This window comes from Mustela putorius, unplaced genomic scaffold (assembly GCF_011764305.1).
Source record: "Mustela putorius furo isolate JIRA1106 unplaced genomic scaffold, ASM1176430v1.1 tig00000785_pilon_pilon_pilon, whole genome shotgun sequence".
Lineage (NCBI taxonomy): Eukaryota > Metazoa > Chordata > Mammalia > Carnivora > Mustelidae > Mustela > Mustela putorius.
In genome coordinates this window covers 11,741,852-11,759,859 of record NW_025421480.1, presented here as the reverse complement: position 1 = coordinate 11,759,859, position 18,008 = coordinate 11,741,852, and the positions used below count along the sequence as shown (strand labels likewise).

At 36.7% G+C, this 18,008-nt stretch overlaps 1 protein-coding gene across 11 annotated transcripts in view; it reads right to left on the bottom strand.

The window, feature by feature from the left end:
• The window catches only part of RPS6KC1 (ribosomal protein S6 kinase C1), a 173,514-nt gene that overhangs the window by 27,468 nt on the left and 128,038 nt on the right, over nt 1–18,008 (bottom strand). For 10 of the 11 annotated variants that reach the window (XR_006608017.1, XR_006608018.1, XR_006608016.1 and 7 more), the window contains 4 exons: nt 16,932–16,979; nt 15,549–15,681; nt 4,109–5,701; nt 3,748–3,837 (listed from right to left, as the gene is read on the bottom strand). Coding sequence is in view for 8 of the 11 variants with exons in the window: in XM_013049201.2 (XP_012904655.1) it covers nt 3,748–3,837; nt 4,109–5,701; nt 15,549–15,681; nt 16,932–16,979 (1,864 nt within the window). In the remaining 3 variants the exon portion in view is untranslated. The remainder of the gene's footprint in view (nt 1–3,747; nt 3,838–4,108; nt 5,702–15,548; nt 15,682–16,931; nt 16,980–18,008) is intronic. The other variant, XM_045084718.1, reaches the window with a different exon arrangement.

Below are 18,008 nucleotides of genomic sequence, written 5' to 3'. Positions count from 1 at the left end.
ATAGAAATAAAATCAAAGGGGTGCCTGGGTGGCTCAGTGGGTTAAAGCCACTGCCTTCAGCTCAGGTTATGATCTCAGGGCCCTGAGATGGAGCCCCGCATCAGGCTCTCTGCTCGGTGGGGGGCGTGCTTCCCTTCCTCTCTCTCTGCCTGCCTCTCTGCTTACTTGTGATCTCTGTCAAATAAAATAAATAAAATCTTTAAAAAAAAAAAAAAAAACAAAATCAGAGTAACTACAAAGAAGTCCTCTAGAGAAGAATGATCAATTTACTCTAGTTTTTATTCTGTAACGGCTCACCACCAAAAATAGGGCAACCTGTCCACAAGTCTCTTAATAAAGTATCTAAAAGTTTCCTAACGTGGAAACTAGACAGTATTATGTTTACATTGTCACGCTATACAACCTATTTCTACTTGGGAGTCTATTTCTTTGCTCTTTCTCTTCCTGAACTCTGTCCTGTGTTTCTCTGGTATGAAAGGAACCCATTTACCATGAATGATGTTTATTTAAAATAAAACCTTTCTAGAGAATCATCCTAGGTAATCTAAGGATACAAAGTGAACCTAAAAGGAATGGCTTCGACTTTGAAAACAGGGCTGGGTTTGATCAGTGAATTCGTATTCTCAAGACCCTCTTGATCGGCCTGCAGCTGCGGCCATTTATTTGCCTGCTTTTTCACAGATGTAGACAGAGAAAGCACCATGGGTTTTGTCTTTTTGTTACGGACTTGTTTTCTTTAACATAAAAAAGTGGCAACTTTTTAAAAAAGTTCTTCATGTTGTTGTAGAAACTGGTGAACATCAGATATCCTTGGTAGTACACACTGTTAAAATGACTATGACTTTTTAAAATCTGAGATCGCAAAGTTGGCAGAAACTATACTTCAATAACAGAAGGTGATCATTTGCATTTCAAAATTTATCTATCTTGCTTTTCCCCTCAATTAGACCAAAACATGTTGATTCACAGGTTTCTGTGTGTGTGTTGTTTCTTTTTTAAACTTATTTATAGAGCAGAATAATGGCCCCCCTGCTAGTTTGGCATGTGCTCAAGTTTCTGTCCATGTAAATCGAATCTGTTACTGGAAATTTTTCTCAAAATATAAAGGCACATCATCCACAAGATGAAAAGATACACTGCTGATATTATAAAGTACAGGGCAGGTGGATCATGTTTTTAGGACAAATACAAGATAAGGATTCCCAGGAGGGAGGAGGGGTCGGGGTAGAGGCTGCATGCTGTTTAAACAGAACTGGATCATTCTCATCCAATCTTATGACAACTTTACTTTCTAACCAAACATCAGCAGCTTAACATGCTTTAGAGTTACTTGGACAATAATACTAAGGTTAGAGTTGGAAAACGGAAAGGCAGAGGAAATGTGGGAGAGAATGACTGCAACCCTACAGTGTTTCTAAGGGCAGACCAGAAGATGACTAATACTCTCTGTCCCCATGTATTAATGGATTCGTGACTTTTAAGCACTGAAATATTAGCATATTAGCATTGCACCCACACTTTGAGAAGAGGAGGAAAACCTACTTAACAGTTTTTATCAGTGGCACCACTATTCACTCTTGAAATAAACAGTAATTTACAATTTTTTGTCCCAGTTCCTTTATATTATAAGCAAGGGGTTAGGAGAACACGGACTTAACTGTGTTCTGTAACTCTCTGGGTTTATGATCATCTACATTACAACACTAGCTTTACTTTTCAGTGAAGGCCACTGCTGGTTTTGTTTCCCCCCACAACTGATAAAACAAATTAGTAGGCCCAAAGAACAGAAGAGACTTTCCACATTGTTCAGTGCATGCCATAATGCTAGAGCACTTCTGCAACTCACAAAGCTTGAAAGTACAATTCTTTCATGCAAATAATTAAAACAAAGCCCTTCTTCAGATGACAGCTTTTTTCAAATGTTAGTGAAGGGCAACCTGGAAGATGACAGTAAAATCCATTAATGGTAGACTGCCACCTGCTGGTAAACTATTAGAATTGTGATTTCCGGGGAAAGGCTTTAAAGGAAAATCTGGAAACTGATCTGGATTAAACTCAGCATTTCAGTACACAAAATTAAAAGTATGTATTAGTTGATGAATGCAGTATAGCTTTGTTCCACATATATTAAAATTCTCAGGATGTCAACATGCTATGAATATTAAAGTATAGGACTGTACGCTGAAGAAACAATCTGCTGGAATGCCAAAGGATGACCCGATAGTTTTCAATAAGAGAGTGAAAATAAAAATAGGAAATAAGGAGTCAGTTATAAATATTATACAATGTCTCACAAACATTTGGTTTTGATGTGACGTTTATACTGCACTTCACTTCTGGATTTAACAGGTTTCATGTCAAAGAACTCCCAGATTTAATTTTGATTCTAAAACTTCCAAATTCATTACAATTAACATATGTACTTGTGTACACTGGTACCTAAAATGTTATTTATCAAATTAGAAAAGGGGGTGAAGTATAAAAAAAAAAGAACCAGATAACCATTATAAAGTGATTACACTATGAAATTATTTTTGTTATCCCATTAACTAAATCATACTAAGGCTTCAAAAGAAACAGCATAATATTATCTACTTGAGAGAAACAAAAATATAGTCATGCTCTATTGCCCCTAAGAAAAAAATAAAATCAAACACCCCTAACTTGAAGGAAGGAAGTAGAAAAGAAAAGATATAACAGTAAGAAAAAAATCCAAATCATTGTTTTCAGGGAATAGTTTTAGGCTATTTGCTTTTGCAGCTTGAAAAACTTTGCTATTCCCCAATACAGAAATAATTCTTAACAATGAAGGTTGTAACTAAAAACAATATAGCTCTTTCGATCCTAATTATAATCATTTCCCATTATGCAGGGAAGCAATGTTAGCATCAATAATACGCTGGTTAGCTAGGAAGCATTAAATACTGTATTAATCAACAACTAAGCAGATCATGTCAACATAATCAGTTTGAACCTCCTTTGAAAGCTATTGGGGTGACAAGTGAAGCAACTTAGACCATCCAAAGAGGCTAAAAGGTAGGCAAAAGGTGAACAAACTTTGGGTTCAGATATAGCCCCATCTGCACTGACAGAGACACTAACTTAAATCCAATTCAGATGCTTAAATGACCTATCATTACCAGCAAAGGATCTAACACACCCCAGAAATAAATCTCTAATTTTTAAGAAACAAAGACAATACAGTAACCTACTGTGTCAAATATTTGGCTAAACTGGCTATTTTAAACCAAGAAGAACATGCTTCCTAAAATGTCTCAGATACAGAAAAGAACTCTAAAATCTGCTCTACAAACCCAGCTTGGCTTATCATTGAAGTCACAATATTGCATTTTTTTAATTCTACTTTTTTTTATTATCCATTTTACCCCCTTTGTCGGCTACCACTCTTATCTTAATAAAACCATGCAGTTAAAGAGGTTTGGGGTATTTAAACGTCCTTCTAAACACTAAGAAGTTACAACATGTCTAAGACAGACTGCACTGTCAGTTCTAAAGTACAAACCTGTTTAACAACAACAACAACAACAACAACACACACACACACACACACACCCCTCTATTGGAATATACAATGCTTTAATTTCCAAATTTTCTTTTTTGGAGGATTAAAGAGATACTCAAATCCAATACATATGTGAACTGTGAGTGAAAAACACAACTTCTGCAAAGAAAAGAGAGCTGCTGAACTACTTTTTCAAGTGAAACATTTTAGGAGATTGCTCTAACCTGGGGCACAGTACATTCTCTCTATGGCATCGCTGTCACAGGAATCTTCAACCTCACTCCACCTGCTAAAATACGTTAGCTGAATGTGTCCTAAAAACAAAACGACAGGAGAAATCAAAACATTTTTCTCTTCCATTTTCTGCAGAAGTGAACTGTAATTACTCCTTTTGTAGCTAAAAACAGTATCATTAAGAATAATGGCATCATTAAGTACTAGAAGCTATTACTGGGGGTGAATTTGCCGCACTGATAATGAAGCTCTAGACAGGAAATGAAGATACTAATTACAAGATAAAACGCCTACTCAGTTAATTGGAAGCAACAGCGAATAAAAAGAAATGCATTTGCAAAAGTTCCTGACCTCTATCATTCAATAAGATGTTGTTTGGGTTCAAATCGCGGCACACAATTCCCTCTCTATGTAAAGCATCAAGGGCTACCACCATTTCAGCTGCCCATCTTTGAATGCAGCCCTCGGGGATGTAAAACCTGGAGTTTAGTGCTAATTTTTTATCAAGGTCCTCAAAAATCTGATGTATTTCCTTGTCTCCTTCTAGGGCTAATCCACTCTCTCCCTTAGTCTCTGGATCTCTCTGAAATAAAGTCAGTTCCTCTTTAGCCAAATCCTCCGTTTGATCTGTAAACAGCAATACTTCTTCAGTTTTTAAAGTGTCTGTGTTTACATTATATTCATTAGCACCTGAGAGTGGGTTAGGAATATGGAATAAGCTTTCTTCTGTGTTGTCTGCAGTTACCGCCGACTCCACCACTCCAAGTCCTTGGAACTTAGAATCGGTGTGTAACAAAGACATGTCTCCTGAACTACTATGATCAGCAGCTGCTACAAATAACATCCCAAGATCCCCCTGGGCATTGTGTTTCTCGGCTAGACTCTGGGATGTAGGGCCAGAGGAATCACTCAATTCCTCCGTGCCTTCTTCTTCTCTTGCTTGGCGTTTTTCAATACTAAGTCGAAGGCATAAAACATCGGGGGCTTCCAACAGTTTACTTTCAGTTATGCCTATGTCGGTCTGCAGACACTTAGTCGTTCCCACTGCTGCACCATCTCTGGTCGGCTCCAGTTCACCAGGGAGATTTACAAGAAGATCAGGCCTTCCCTCCTCAGTGCCAATGACATCATCGAAAGCAGCATCTTTAAAAGAAATGACTGGGACAGAGTCATCTGAGCCCCTGCTAATGGTGTCCTGAGCTAGAAATTCTACCTTGCTTTCACTACCACCGGAACTCCTGGAAGTGCTGTCTCCGTCTGGAAGAGTGAAAAATGGTTTCAGAGGCTCTGACTTTAGACTATACAGTTTTTCTCCAAAATCAAGGCCTAGCAGTTCACTAGTGCTATCCTTACTGTCTATCCTAAAGAATTCCATGGGGCTGTTTTTAGATCTACTAAGGGAATCTGACGTTCTTGGAGAACTAACTGCTTCTACATCATCATCTCCAGCAAAGAACTTCAGCTCACGAGCTATCTGCTGGGTGCTGGGGCTGTCACTGCCAGCGGCAAGGTGTGCCGGGAAGCTTTCAGTAACTTTGGTATCAACACCACTCCCTCCAATGTTCATGAAAGGCTCCTCATTCAATGACCCTGGTTCAATCTTTTCTTGCCCATATTCATTGCATAATGTCAAATAACTAGTAGTACATTCTTCTTCTGAACTTGAGCCAGAATCTGGCCATTTTGGAGAGCTATCCTGGCCTTCTTCATCTTGGTTACTATCATCTTGAGAGCTTGGAGTAAGACTAGTCTTCAACGGCAGAACTTTGAGCATGGTTCCACTGTCACTTCCTCTGGAGTCAAAGCTGCTGCTGTCCTGAGGACTAGAAGTTGGCTGTTGAAGGTGAACTTTGGTAAGTGTAGATTTTTTCACTTCCCCGATGTCAAAGCTTTCTTCAGGGCTTCTGTTTAGAAACTTACTGATATATGACCAGAGTTTGCCACCTGTGAACAAGTATAACCAAAAAAATTTTTAAGATCCCCAAAGTAATGGTTACCTATTGAAGCCCTCAGAAAAACAAAGAGCATTCCAATAATCAACCAAATGCAAGACAATGATACCCATTAATATCAAGTATGCTGTAAAACAAGCATTTTAATGAAATGCTTTCTTATTATTGCTGACTGTTGAGTATAGTTTTAAACATATCTCCTGATACCAATTATCTTTTAAATGACAACCTGTCTTTCCCTTTGAAATTAGTTTAACAAATACTAATATGAAATCCCACAGTAGAACACTGCTTTAAATATGATTTAGCTGCTGAAACATCTGATTACGTTCTGAGCTGTTTATGTAATAATTTTTTGAAGCATGGCCCCTTGGCCAAGTGGAAATACATAAATAAATCCTCTTAAAATTGTATAGACTATACGGGGTAAAAATCAACAATATTATTCCATAATATTCTATATTATGCCCAGTCCAAGATCAGAGGGGAGATACAGCATCAGGTATATAATTATGCCATTGTAAATGACATATTAATAACATTTTCCCCATCCCCCCCATATACATCATATATGTAGAAGACCAAGTAAAGCAATTGAGGAAAATTGATTGGGCAGCCATTAATGTGGCCAACTATTGTAATTCTGGTTCTGTATTCTGAGATATACAAGAAACCTATGGAAAAGTAAAATCGTAAAAATCAATTTCAGGGGCACCTGGGTGGCTCAGTGGGTTAAAGCCTCTGCTTTCAACTCAGGTCATGACTCAGGATCCTGGGATCAAGCCCCACATCAGGTTCTCTGCTCATCAGGGAGCCTGCTTCTCCCTCTCTCTCTGCCTGCCTCTCTGCCTACTTGTGATCTCTCTCTGTGTCAAATAAATAAATAAATAAAATCTTTTAAAAAATCAATTTCACAGAAATCAAATAAACATAAAGGAAGCCAATGCTTTACCAGGAATACTTATTAGTTATTTCCCCTTACTTTTCTTTTTGTGTTATGTTAACCATTAAAAACTCTACCTGTTTTGCTCATTAGAATCTTTGAACAAATAACTCTAAGTATCAAAAACCTACCAAAGCTTCACTGTATTATATTAGTTAAATTTGATCTAGAAATCTTATAAACGATAATTGCAGATGCATACTTTGTGACAATGTTAACTGTAGCTTCCAAAAATGGGAAATAATGTGTTAAAAATAAATCCCTCTATTAACATGGAGAAGGCAACTTTTTTCCCCCAGCACCTTTTTAATGTCCTTATTAAGCATCCTATACCAAGGGTAACAATCTTAAGAGAAATAATCTCTGACAGTCAATTATATGTATAAAAAGGTTAGTGGAAGCATCCAAAAAAATCCTTTTGTACTTGGCATTTCATTTCATTTAGAGGAACTCAGTAAATAGCCCCAGTACTGTGCCTACTATAAAGTAAATGTATAATAAAGGATAACTGTCATAAAATTAATCCTAAGATACTGAGACATCTCTCCCTGTGACCCAGTTAATAATCTTCTCCCATTTTGACAATAATTAGGAGTATTGGACATTATGGTGTTTAACTTTTCCCTCTTTTTCTTAGCTAACTTTCTGTCCTGACTAGATTATACTTAGTGTTTCCTATTTCCCCATATTCAAATAAAATTTAAGGTTCATATATATCTTTGAAACTCACAAAAGAAGCTATGCATTGATTCCATCATTTTCTTCATCATTTGACAACAATAGCCACATTCCTCTTATCACAAATATGTCTGTTGTGACACACTAACAATAAAGCCTGAACCCGGAGCTGGGATTCTTGTAAGCAGTCCAACTGAAACAATGTGTGTTGTTTTCCATTCTCCTAGATGGGGACGACTGTGAGGACAGGACCATCTTTTTCATCTTTCTGTATCTACTGCCTAAACAGTGTGCACGACGTGACGGGCACTCAAGTCAGTGCTGCTTTAACTCAAATGATAACTCATCAGAATGAGATGTGCCAACACAAAGTAGATAGTCTTTGCAGTTGCAAAGTTCCAATAACAGCAAGAAACAGTACCCAGTAAAGTTCTAAGAGAAGTTGCATACATTCTTAGGCCAAGTTCACCTGGATGAACTGCTGAAATCTAAAATTCAATGTCCTTTGTGCTCGCTTCGGCAGCACATATACTAAAATTCAATGTCCTTAAATTCTTTCTCCTCCTTCTCCCCCATCACTTCCTCTTTCTGACCTTCAAGCCAATCTTAGATTATTTTTCCTCCCTTGTTCTTTTGGGCAAGTTTCCAAGTCCTACAGCATGTGTCCATAATATTTTACACCGTCTTCCTCTTCTACTGATTCCTCTAGTCAATCTGCTTCTTGGAATAACTTTATAGCTGCAACTAGATCCCTGCTTTAATTCCTTTCTGTATCATTCTACCATACTAATTGCTGCCCACTAATCTTCCATTTTAGCACAGACTTGTATGATTTCTCCATTCAAGAACCCAAATTCCCTCCACCTACTAAATAATGTATGTACCAACTCTACAGAGGCACTGAACCCCTCAGTAATACAATGTGTCAAGCTATGATCCGGTCCTCCCCTTCAACTCACCAAATGATTCATCTGAACTGGATTCCTCCAAATATAACCAATGCTGGGCTTTTGCTCAAACTATACCTACCACTTAAAGAATTTTTTTTTCTTACTAGTTTCTCCAATATCTACTTGTGAAAATCCTAACCATTCTTGATGGTTCCTCAGGAATTTGGTTTCTTTTACCAATTTTCTGACATGCCCTCAGTGGATTCAGATTCTCTGAATCTTTTATATCACTCAGTCCCTCTTACAACATTTAAAATGTTCTGTTTCACGGTAATATTACTTTCATACTTCTATACTTTTACCATTTCCTATACCAGACTACAGGGTCTTATGTGCTTTGGTGAGTGCTGTGAAGTGTGTAAACCTGGTGATTCACAGACCTGTACCCCTGGGGATAAAAATATATGTTTATAAAAAATAAAAAATTATATTAAAAAAAAAACTACAAGGAGAGGATTCTGCCTAGCATGTAAAATAATAGGTATTAAATAAATAGTTATTAAATCGGGTTATAAAAAGATGACATCTTTCCCAGTAGTTTGAAAATCTTTTAAGAATAAGAGTCTATAAATATTAGTATCATTATTTTGGGTCATGCTTCCTTTCTGCTTTAAAACAAATATATGGTCTCAAAAAAATTAAATACAAAAAAGAACAGAAGAGAAAAATTCAAAATAATACAAATCTATTTATAATAATAGAATACAAATACAATAATAACACAAAACTATTAACTACAGGTGCCTGGGTGGTTCAGTTAGTTAAGCATTTGACTCTTGATTTTGGCTCAGGTCATGATCTCATGGGTCATGGGATATAGCCGCACACTGGGCTCCATGCTCAGCAGGAAATCCACTTGGCGTCTCTCTCTTCCCTCTGTCCTACCCCCATTCATGAGAGTACACTCAAGCACTCTCCCTCCCTCTCTAATAAATGGATAAATATTTTTTAAAAAACACTATTAACTATTTGTACATTTATTTCCAGACTTTTTATTTGTGACTAACATCACATCATAAACATTTTCTAATTTTCATGAGACCATGAACTTCAGTGGCTATATAGCATAACCATGTGACAGACATTAGGAGGTATTTACATGTTCATCTACTGTTGGACATTTACAATGTTTCCAATCTTTTACTATTTTATAACTAAAATAATATGTACTTTTACATGAAGTACTTAACATGCTTGATAATTTCATCAGGACAGAATTCCAGAAATGAAAAGACTAGATCAAAAAGCATGAATATGTTTAATGCTTCTGATACATGTTGTGAAACTCCTTTAGCGATAGGCTATCCCAGAATCTTCTCCTATAAGCCTGTGTAATGCCATCTTCACAGCAACTTGCTTTTACTGAATGATAGCAAGCTGACCAATTTGTTTAGTCAAATATGTCATCTCCCTTAATTTCTATTCTTCTCATTATTACATAGAATTCTTAAATGTGATGGTTGGCACTATCTTCATAACATTTGTTCCTAACCTAAACAAGTACCCTAGAATGAATTATAAAAACTCTGCATTTTTCAAAAACTGAAACTGTTTTAGCCCTTCTCCATTCTTTGCTGGGTGCCCAGTTAAATTTAAGGTTTGATATGGAACTATGGAAATAAAATTTTGGTCCTATCCCATACTTTTTTTCAATGACAAAATCATGAAAACCACAAAACTTCTAAGAAATGTCCTTTGACATTTCTAACCCACAAAAGCTGAGTGTGTTTTACTTTCTATCAATTAAGATCAGGCCTAATAGACAAACTTACACAAATGTCACAGTATAATTGTAATTATTATTACAATTATAATTACAATGTTATAATTATAACATTAAAACATTATCCTTTAAAAAAATCTCTCAAAATATAAGTAGAAAATACCTAACATATTTATAATCTTTTTTTTTAATTTGACAGACAGAGATCACAAGTAGGTAGAGTGGCAGGTAGAGAGAGAGAAGGAAGCAGCCTCCCTGCTGAGCAGAGAGCCCGATGTGGGGCTCGATCCCAGAACCCTGGAATTATGACCTGAGCCGAAGGCAGAGGCTTTAACCCACTGAGTCACCCAGGAGCCCCCATATTTATAATTTTTAACACTTCAGAAATATGAATGACACCTTTATAAGCCTCACTGAAGCACATAAAACTTAGAGCTATTAGCTATTTTAAGCTAATGAAATCCACAATTCATAAAGTTTAATAAAAACTCTTATTAAATTTTAATTTATTGGTTTTCTGAAAGACTGCAAAGAATATTTGTTAAATTTGCTTGACCAGAATTAGGACTTGACTTTAATATGTACGATAAAATACTGCTGGAACAATGATCAAAATCATTTTTTGAACCAGCAATTCTGCGTCAAGAAATGCATGCTATAAATAGTTCTCAAAAAAGAAAACAAAAATACACAGATATACAAGAAAAAGTACTAGAAACAATTTAAATACCAATTATTAAGGGAGGAGTTAAATAAATTATAGTATCAGTACAACCAAATATTCCTTATTCAAAACAGCAAGAGCAACATTTGGAAATACACACAGTTTACCAGGTGCCAGGCACTGAGTGCTTTACATAGATCAACTACTTAATCCTCCCATCAACTGTATGAGGTAAATAATTATCATCCCTATTTTATAGATAAGGAAATGGAGGCACAAAAACATTAAACACCTTGCCCAACGTCACACAAACTAATGTAGTCTGGCTCTAGAATCCTTGTTTCTAACCACTACACTGGTCTTAATGCAGACCTATATGTACTGACAAGGAAAGCTGTCGAAGGTACATTGTTAAGATGGGGAAGAAAACAAGCCATAGAACAATTTGTAAGATCTGTTTTATTTAACCAGACATGTGGAAAGTATATGTTTATACACATTGGAAATTTTCCCCTATTTCTAGAGAGTGGAACTGGGCATTAAAGTGACTAAGAAGGAAGAATTTTTATTTTTACTTTATATACTTCTATACATAGTTCAAAAATATTACTTTATATATTAGTTTCATAAATTTTTTTGAAAAAAAAAAAACCCAGTTAATAAAAAGAGAATCATTTCACCCCTCGAGTCCCCAAGTGACTTGGTGCAAAACTCTTTCCCATCCCCTGCCTATCTGGTGTATCCACACTTGCAGGCATTCCTTCCAACCTAGGCATTTCACCTTTTCTCTGACCTCCTCAGTATCAGGCAATTATACACTGAGCATCTTCTATGTATCCTATGTACCAAGTATTCTCCTAAATGCTGGGATACAGATGATGAAAATGACATAATCCCTTATTCTTAGGAAGTCAAAGTTTTAATAATACATGTGGCCTGCACTAAATACAATTATTTTCTCACCTTGTCTTCTCCAGAGTTAAAATAAGGGATTCATTAATAGGAACAATAAACATTTTCAATCTCTCTCCTAAAATCCTGCCTGGTATATCCAAATGCCTACTCAGTGCCACCCGGACATTTCAGAAGCATCTCATACTCACAGGTCCAAAACTGAATCCCTGATTTTTTCTCTAAATCCACCCCTCCGATAGCTTTCCCCATCTTAGTAAATGTGAATTCCATTCTTTCAGTTCTGTGAGCCGAAAACCTTGCAGGCATGTAAAGCAGAATCATGTCAGTTCTAACTTCAAAATAGATTCAGAATCTAATGACCATTTCTCACCACCTCTACCACTAACACTTTATGCAAGCCACAATTATTTTCAACTGGATTGCTGCAAAAATGTTCATACTGGCCTCCTGCTTTTGCCTTTGCCCTCCTAGACTACATTTTCCACAAAGCAGCCAGAGCGATCCCTATCTTGTCATTCCTTTGCTCAATATCCCTCAACCACCTCCTATCTAGTCAGAAGAAAAAGCAAGTTCTTGGAGCACCTGAGTGGCTCAATCAGTTAAGGGTCTGACTCTTGATTCTGGCTCAGGTCATGATCTTAGGGTTGTGAGAACAAGCCCCGTATTGGACTCCACACTGGGGCATGGAGCCTACTTGAGATTCTCTCTCTCCCTCTGCCCCTGAATCCCTCCCTCCATGATCGTGCTTAAAAAATAAACAAACAAACAAAAAAACAGTCAAAGTTCCTAAAGTGGCCTATTAAGACCACAGAGGATTTTCCCACCTGCCTCCCTACCTCCAAGCTCTTCCCATTCTGCTCCAGCCACAGTAACCTTGCTATTTCTTATATGTCACCCACACTCTTGGCTCCAAGTCTAATTGTTCTCCCTTGCTGAGATGCTATTCCCTCACATACCCACAATGCTCCCCCCTCACTTTCTTCAGGTCACTGGCCAAACATCCCTTTCTTAATGAAGTGACCACTCTAGATAAAACAGTAACTCCCACCTCACCCCTTCAGCATCCCCTTTCCCCTTCTTTTATTTAACTTTCACCACAGAACTTATCTCCATCTGACACGTATTTGCTTATTGTTGGTTTTGCCTCTCGATGCTAAGCTCTACGTGGGCAAAGTCTCCATCAGTTTTGTTCACTGCCATGTTAGAACTGAGCCTGTATCCCAGTAAGCACCAATATATTTCTGACTAAATGAATTAAAAGTGGAAGGAAAATGAGTCTGAGAGATTTACCTGAATCTTGAATAGTCCTGTAACCATAAGGAAGCTAAAGTCACACATCATAAATATTCAAGCATTCATAAAAGAGAAAACAACTGTTCAACACTGATTTTTAGGAACAGCTATTTACACATATAAAAGCAATGTGTGTATGATATATGCACGACTTCTAATTCACATTAGTAACAAACACGACTATGTAAAACATAGCAAACCGCCCATGATAAAGTTCACCTGATTGCTCACGGTAAAGCCAAAAAAGTTGCCTATATTCTTCTCTCCCTGACTTAGAATCTATCACAGATCCCAGAGCCTACCCTCAAAGCATAGCAGCTAGAACTCCAGAACGCCTCTAGACCATGCACTGACTGATTACTATTCCTTGCCCTTTATACAAAAGTCAGAGCAATCTTTCTTAAAACATAAATCAGATCTCGCCACTGCTTTAGAGATCCACTAGTTTCCCAATGCACTTGAATAAAAGTCAAAGTCCTTTCCCTGCAGTAGAAGACTCCTGCCTATTTCTAGAGTCTCATAGATCACGACTGCCCTCACCTACTACACTCCAACCAAATGGTCTCCTTTCTTGTTCATGTTTTTGCCTTTTTGCTTTTGGTTTCTTACACTGATGCCTGTACCTAGAATGTGCTTCCCAATTTCATCCAAATGGTTATTTCTTCTGTCATTCAAAACTCCTCTTAAATGTTGCCTTTTTGGAGCAGGCTTCCTTGACTACCTCATCTAAAGTAGTTCCCCAGGTGTTCATTTTTTTAAAGCTCACTTTGTTAGAGACCAGTGCACTCCCTATTATTCATCAGTATTATCAAGCTTTTGGTTTTCTGTTTGAAAACTCATCACAAGAATGTAAGATTCAAAGGGGCAAGCTCTCTTGCTGTCTTGTTCACCAAAGAGAGAGTCTAGTACATAATACATGCTCAATAAATTTGCTGAATATTAAATGAATGTACAGTTCCTACTTGCACTGTCATATAATATCTTTGTGTTATAAAATCTTAAAAATCAAGCAGCAGACACCTGAAATCAACAGTCAAAAAGAGATCCTCCCCCAAGTTTAAATAATCCAAGAGAAATTCAAAATCATGTAGCCATTCAAAGCCAGCTGAGGCCAACAATAAAGGAAAAGAAGCTTGGTAAAGATAATCTAAATCTAGACACATGGCTTTCAAAAAGATTATAAAGATTTTCTCAATATTAAAGTAAAATCAGTTGAAATATCAGCTTTAAGGGGTATCAGAGAAAGTGAGAAGATGGCAGAAGAAAAACTGAAGTGTGTTCTGGAGAAGGAAGAGAATGAGCAGGAAGAAGCTGCCAACAGCAGAGGCAAACTAGAATCGAAAATTTGCCACAGATAATCTCCAACATGAATAATCCACACTGGGTAATAGAATATTGACTATAATTACATTCATCCTACTGACCTTGTTCTAAATTATTATGGATTATTACTACGCAAGTTATTTTGTTCCACACCAGAGGTGGCTGTATTTCGCTATCAGATGACATGACCTCTAATTCAATAATGTCTGTAATGCACTGGTATCCTCAGATAAAAGCTGTCTATAATGTCTGAACAAAGGTGAATTAGTTATCCAATTCACACACGCAATTAACTCTCTTAATACCTGAGAGACCATGGAGCCCCTTCTGAATTTCCTATTAAATACTACATATGGAGGTCTTCCCTCCATCTGTAGTTATCTTGTGCTGTACTTCATAATAAACAATATTAATAGTTTATTGCCCCCGTCAAAAATCTTGCATTAGTTATCATAAAGACCTCATTCCACGAAGCAATGACTCATTTTCCTGGGAAAAATGCATTAAATTCAAATGTCATGCCTATTAGTAAAACACAACAGTTCTTTATTCTCAGTAATGTAAAAATAAAAATAACACCTTCGTGAAACATGAGAAATAACTGAAATTTTTTCACTATTTTAAAAATACCTCTTAAGGCCAAAAGCCTATATTCATTATGTGGATTTATATTTATATGCTATATTCAGTCATTCTAAATAAAAGACTATTTATTTAAATTCAGGTATTAAAGGGCAAAACCAAATCAAAACAGTACTTTTTTGCCACCTGTTCCCTCTGCCATGAGCTGAAATTTCATCAATAGTTTGACGGCAGAGCACCAGGCCTCTGCTTTGTACCCATATGTGATGCCAATGGCTGTATTCGTAAAAACCCAGATCAGAATAACTAGGTAATGTCAAATGTTAAGCAAATACCCATGCATTCTAAAAAAGGAGGTAATTAATTAATTCTTCAGGGGATGCTTTTTATTTTCGTTATCTAACATTAATGTATCCTTTTAGCAGAGAACAGAGAACAAAATAAAATCCCTAAAATAAAACCTAGCTCTTTTAGCACACATTCACCTTAACGTGCTCATCACAGTAGCTCAATTCTAGGAGAAAGTAAGTCGTTATGTGTATCTAAGAATGTTACTGTAGTTCAAATAAAACCTCCTGTTCACCTGGGGTTGTCATTTTCCCTGACAACTCAAAGAGAATGGAGGACAGAGGACGGTTTCTTACATGGGTTTCGTATGTTTTATCTGCCCATGCAATGACAGAAGTAAAAAAAAGGACATTACAGACACTGAAAAACTAAGGAGATGACACTCTTCGCTCTGTAAACAATTTTAAACCACAAACTAACCTTCTGCGTGCTGCAGCACAAGAAACACGGACTCCTCAGAAATGATGTACTTGTGCAGACACACCATGTTGGGCACGCAGCGGGGGATGATGGTCTTTCTGTTCCTGCTGTATTCACTGCTTTTCCTTAGACCCTGACAGAGAACAAAAAGGTCAGTTGTACCCTCAGTTGCCTTTGGAGCCTGCTGTGCTCTGTGTTTATCAACCAAACTAATCTATCCGAGTTACTCTGGGCTTCAGAGAAACCACTCATCTGCTGCTCTATGCCCCTCAGTCCCTGGAGGCTCTGCTGATGGCATCTGGCGTGAATCCAGAGAACGGAAGATGCCACAAAGCTGCCATTAAAATCAATTACGTGGGTCAGTGTTTTTATTAGAGATGCTCTCAAACTAAGTCATCAGGATGACACACAGTTATTTCTCTATGACCTTTTCTTAAGTTTTATTTTACATATATTATCTATCTCTACCTTTAAAGCAGTAGACACTGTGAGATGATTCAAATTTCTGAGACACAAAAGGTATTCCTAGATTAAACAGGCGATTTGAAAATTTAATGTCAAAAAAGTATAAAGACTACTTTAAGTTTCTCCAAAGGAACAAGGTGTGGGTAGCGTCTGGTGTCAAAGCCTGGTTTAAAGATCCGGGGAAATGCCAGTGATAAAGGAGACGTGCAAAGAAATTCATTTCAGTATATGTCAATGTGACTTATTGCCATGCGGTTAGTAAAAGAAAAAGTATCTGAAAAAGAAATATAAAACTCATCTGAATGATTATTTCTAGATGCTGTGGGAATTGTTCAATTAAGATATTTTAGAATAGGTCCTGTCACAATCCATTTCAATTTTGAAATTACAAATCCAGGGTTTTTTCTCTCCTTGTTCATTTAGTTAGAAATTGTTATACAAAGAAATAAAATTGAATTTAGTTTAAAAAAAAAAAAAGAGAGAGAGAGAGAGGACCAGGGATATAGATAACTTTCCCAAATACCTGAAACAGAGACTTACAGGCAAAATTACAGCTCTTTGGGATATAATCATAATCAAAGGTACAGTTGTGCGCAATCTTCACAAATAATACAAAATGTATTAGAGATGTGTTTAAAGTACACAACACTATATATTTAAACAGCAGGGGAAGAGTCTTCAACTTATTCAAACTATTACCTCCATACTCTATGACCTACAACTCTTTTTAAATGTATGCTGTATTTATCAACTCTGATAAAGAACAGAAAGTAAAATAAATATAGATCACCACAAATATAACACCCAAATATAATATAACACCCAAACACCCAGGAAAAAATATTAAATTTTTTTTCTTTCAAAAGCATAATTTAAAGATAAATGCCTAAATTCATTAAGCATACAAATTCTACTTACTTTTAAAATGAATGTCTGTTCTGTCCTTGTGTCCATTACAAGTAAAACCTACACAAAAGATATGAGTAATAATTTATTCACAGTACAATGAAACATTGACTTGTACACTTTTGAAACTATACTTTAAGGGTTTGGGGATAAATGCTGGAACTGAATCCACCAAAATTAATTTTTGAATAGGTGTTTTGTGTTTTGTTTTTTAAGCCACCAAATCACAGGATTAACAGTCTTATCTAAGGTTTTATTATAGTTTCCTTTTCTAAAAACTCCCTATTTTAGAAACATTTCTATGTTTTCCTAGATTTATTTTAAAATATATTGCTTAAGGGGCACCTGGGTGGTTCAGTCGGTTAAGCATCTGCCTTTGGCTCAGGTCATGATCTCGGGGTCCTAGGATCAAGCCCCATGTTGGCTCCCTGCTCAGTACAGAGTCTGCTTCTCCCTCTCCCTCTGCCTCTGCCTCTCCCCACCCCTGCGTGTGTGCATGTTCTCTCTCTCTCTCAAATAAATAAATTCTTTTTTAAAAAAATGAAATACATTGCTTAAGTGGAAAAATTATTTTACACAAAGAATTTTTCCTCATGGAACATATATGGTTAAGAAGAAGTAAAAAAAAAAAAAATTACAGACATTGCTAAAGTCTCAATTTTCTTCTTAAAATCCCTTATGTAGCAACGTGGTATAATGTGATCTCAATAACTCAAGCTCCAACTTAAGACCCCCTTTTGGTACTGCTTATTCATCCAAAACTCATCTGAGCTCCTTTTTCCATCAGCAAATCCTGTCAGCTCCATGTTCAAAATGTATCCAAAATGTGAACTCACTTTCACAGCTACTACCCTGATTCGAAGATTTACCTGGATTGTAACACTGGCCTCCCAACAGATTTCTCTGCTTCCTTATTTTCTGCTCTATGGTCTATTCTCTAAATAGCAGCCAGTGTTTTCTTTTAAAAACGCAAGTTACATCACACCACTCCTCTCATTCAGAAAAAAAAAACCCAAGTCCAAAAAATTACCTCAAGACCATGCATGATCTCACACACTGCCCCCTCAGACTACCTCTTCCCCGAACCCA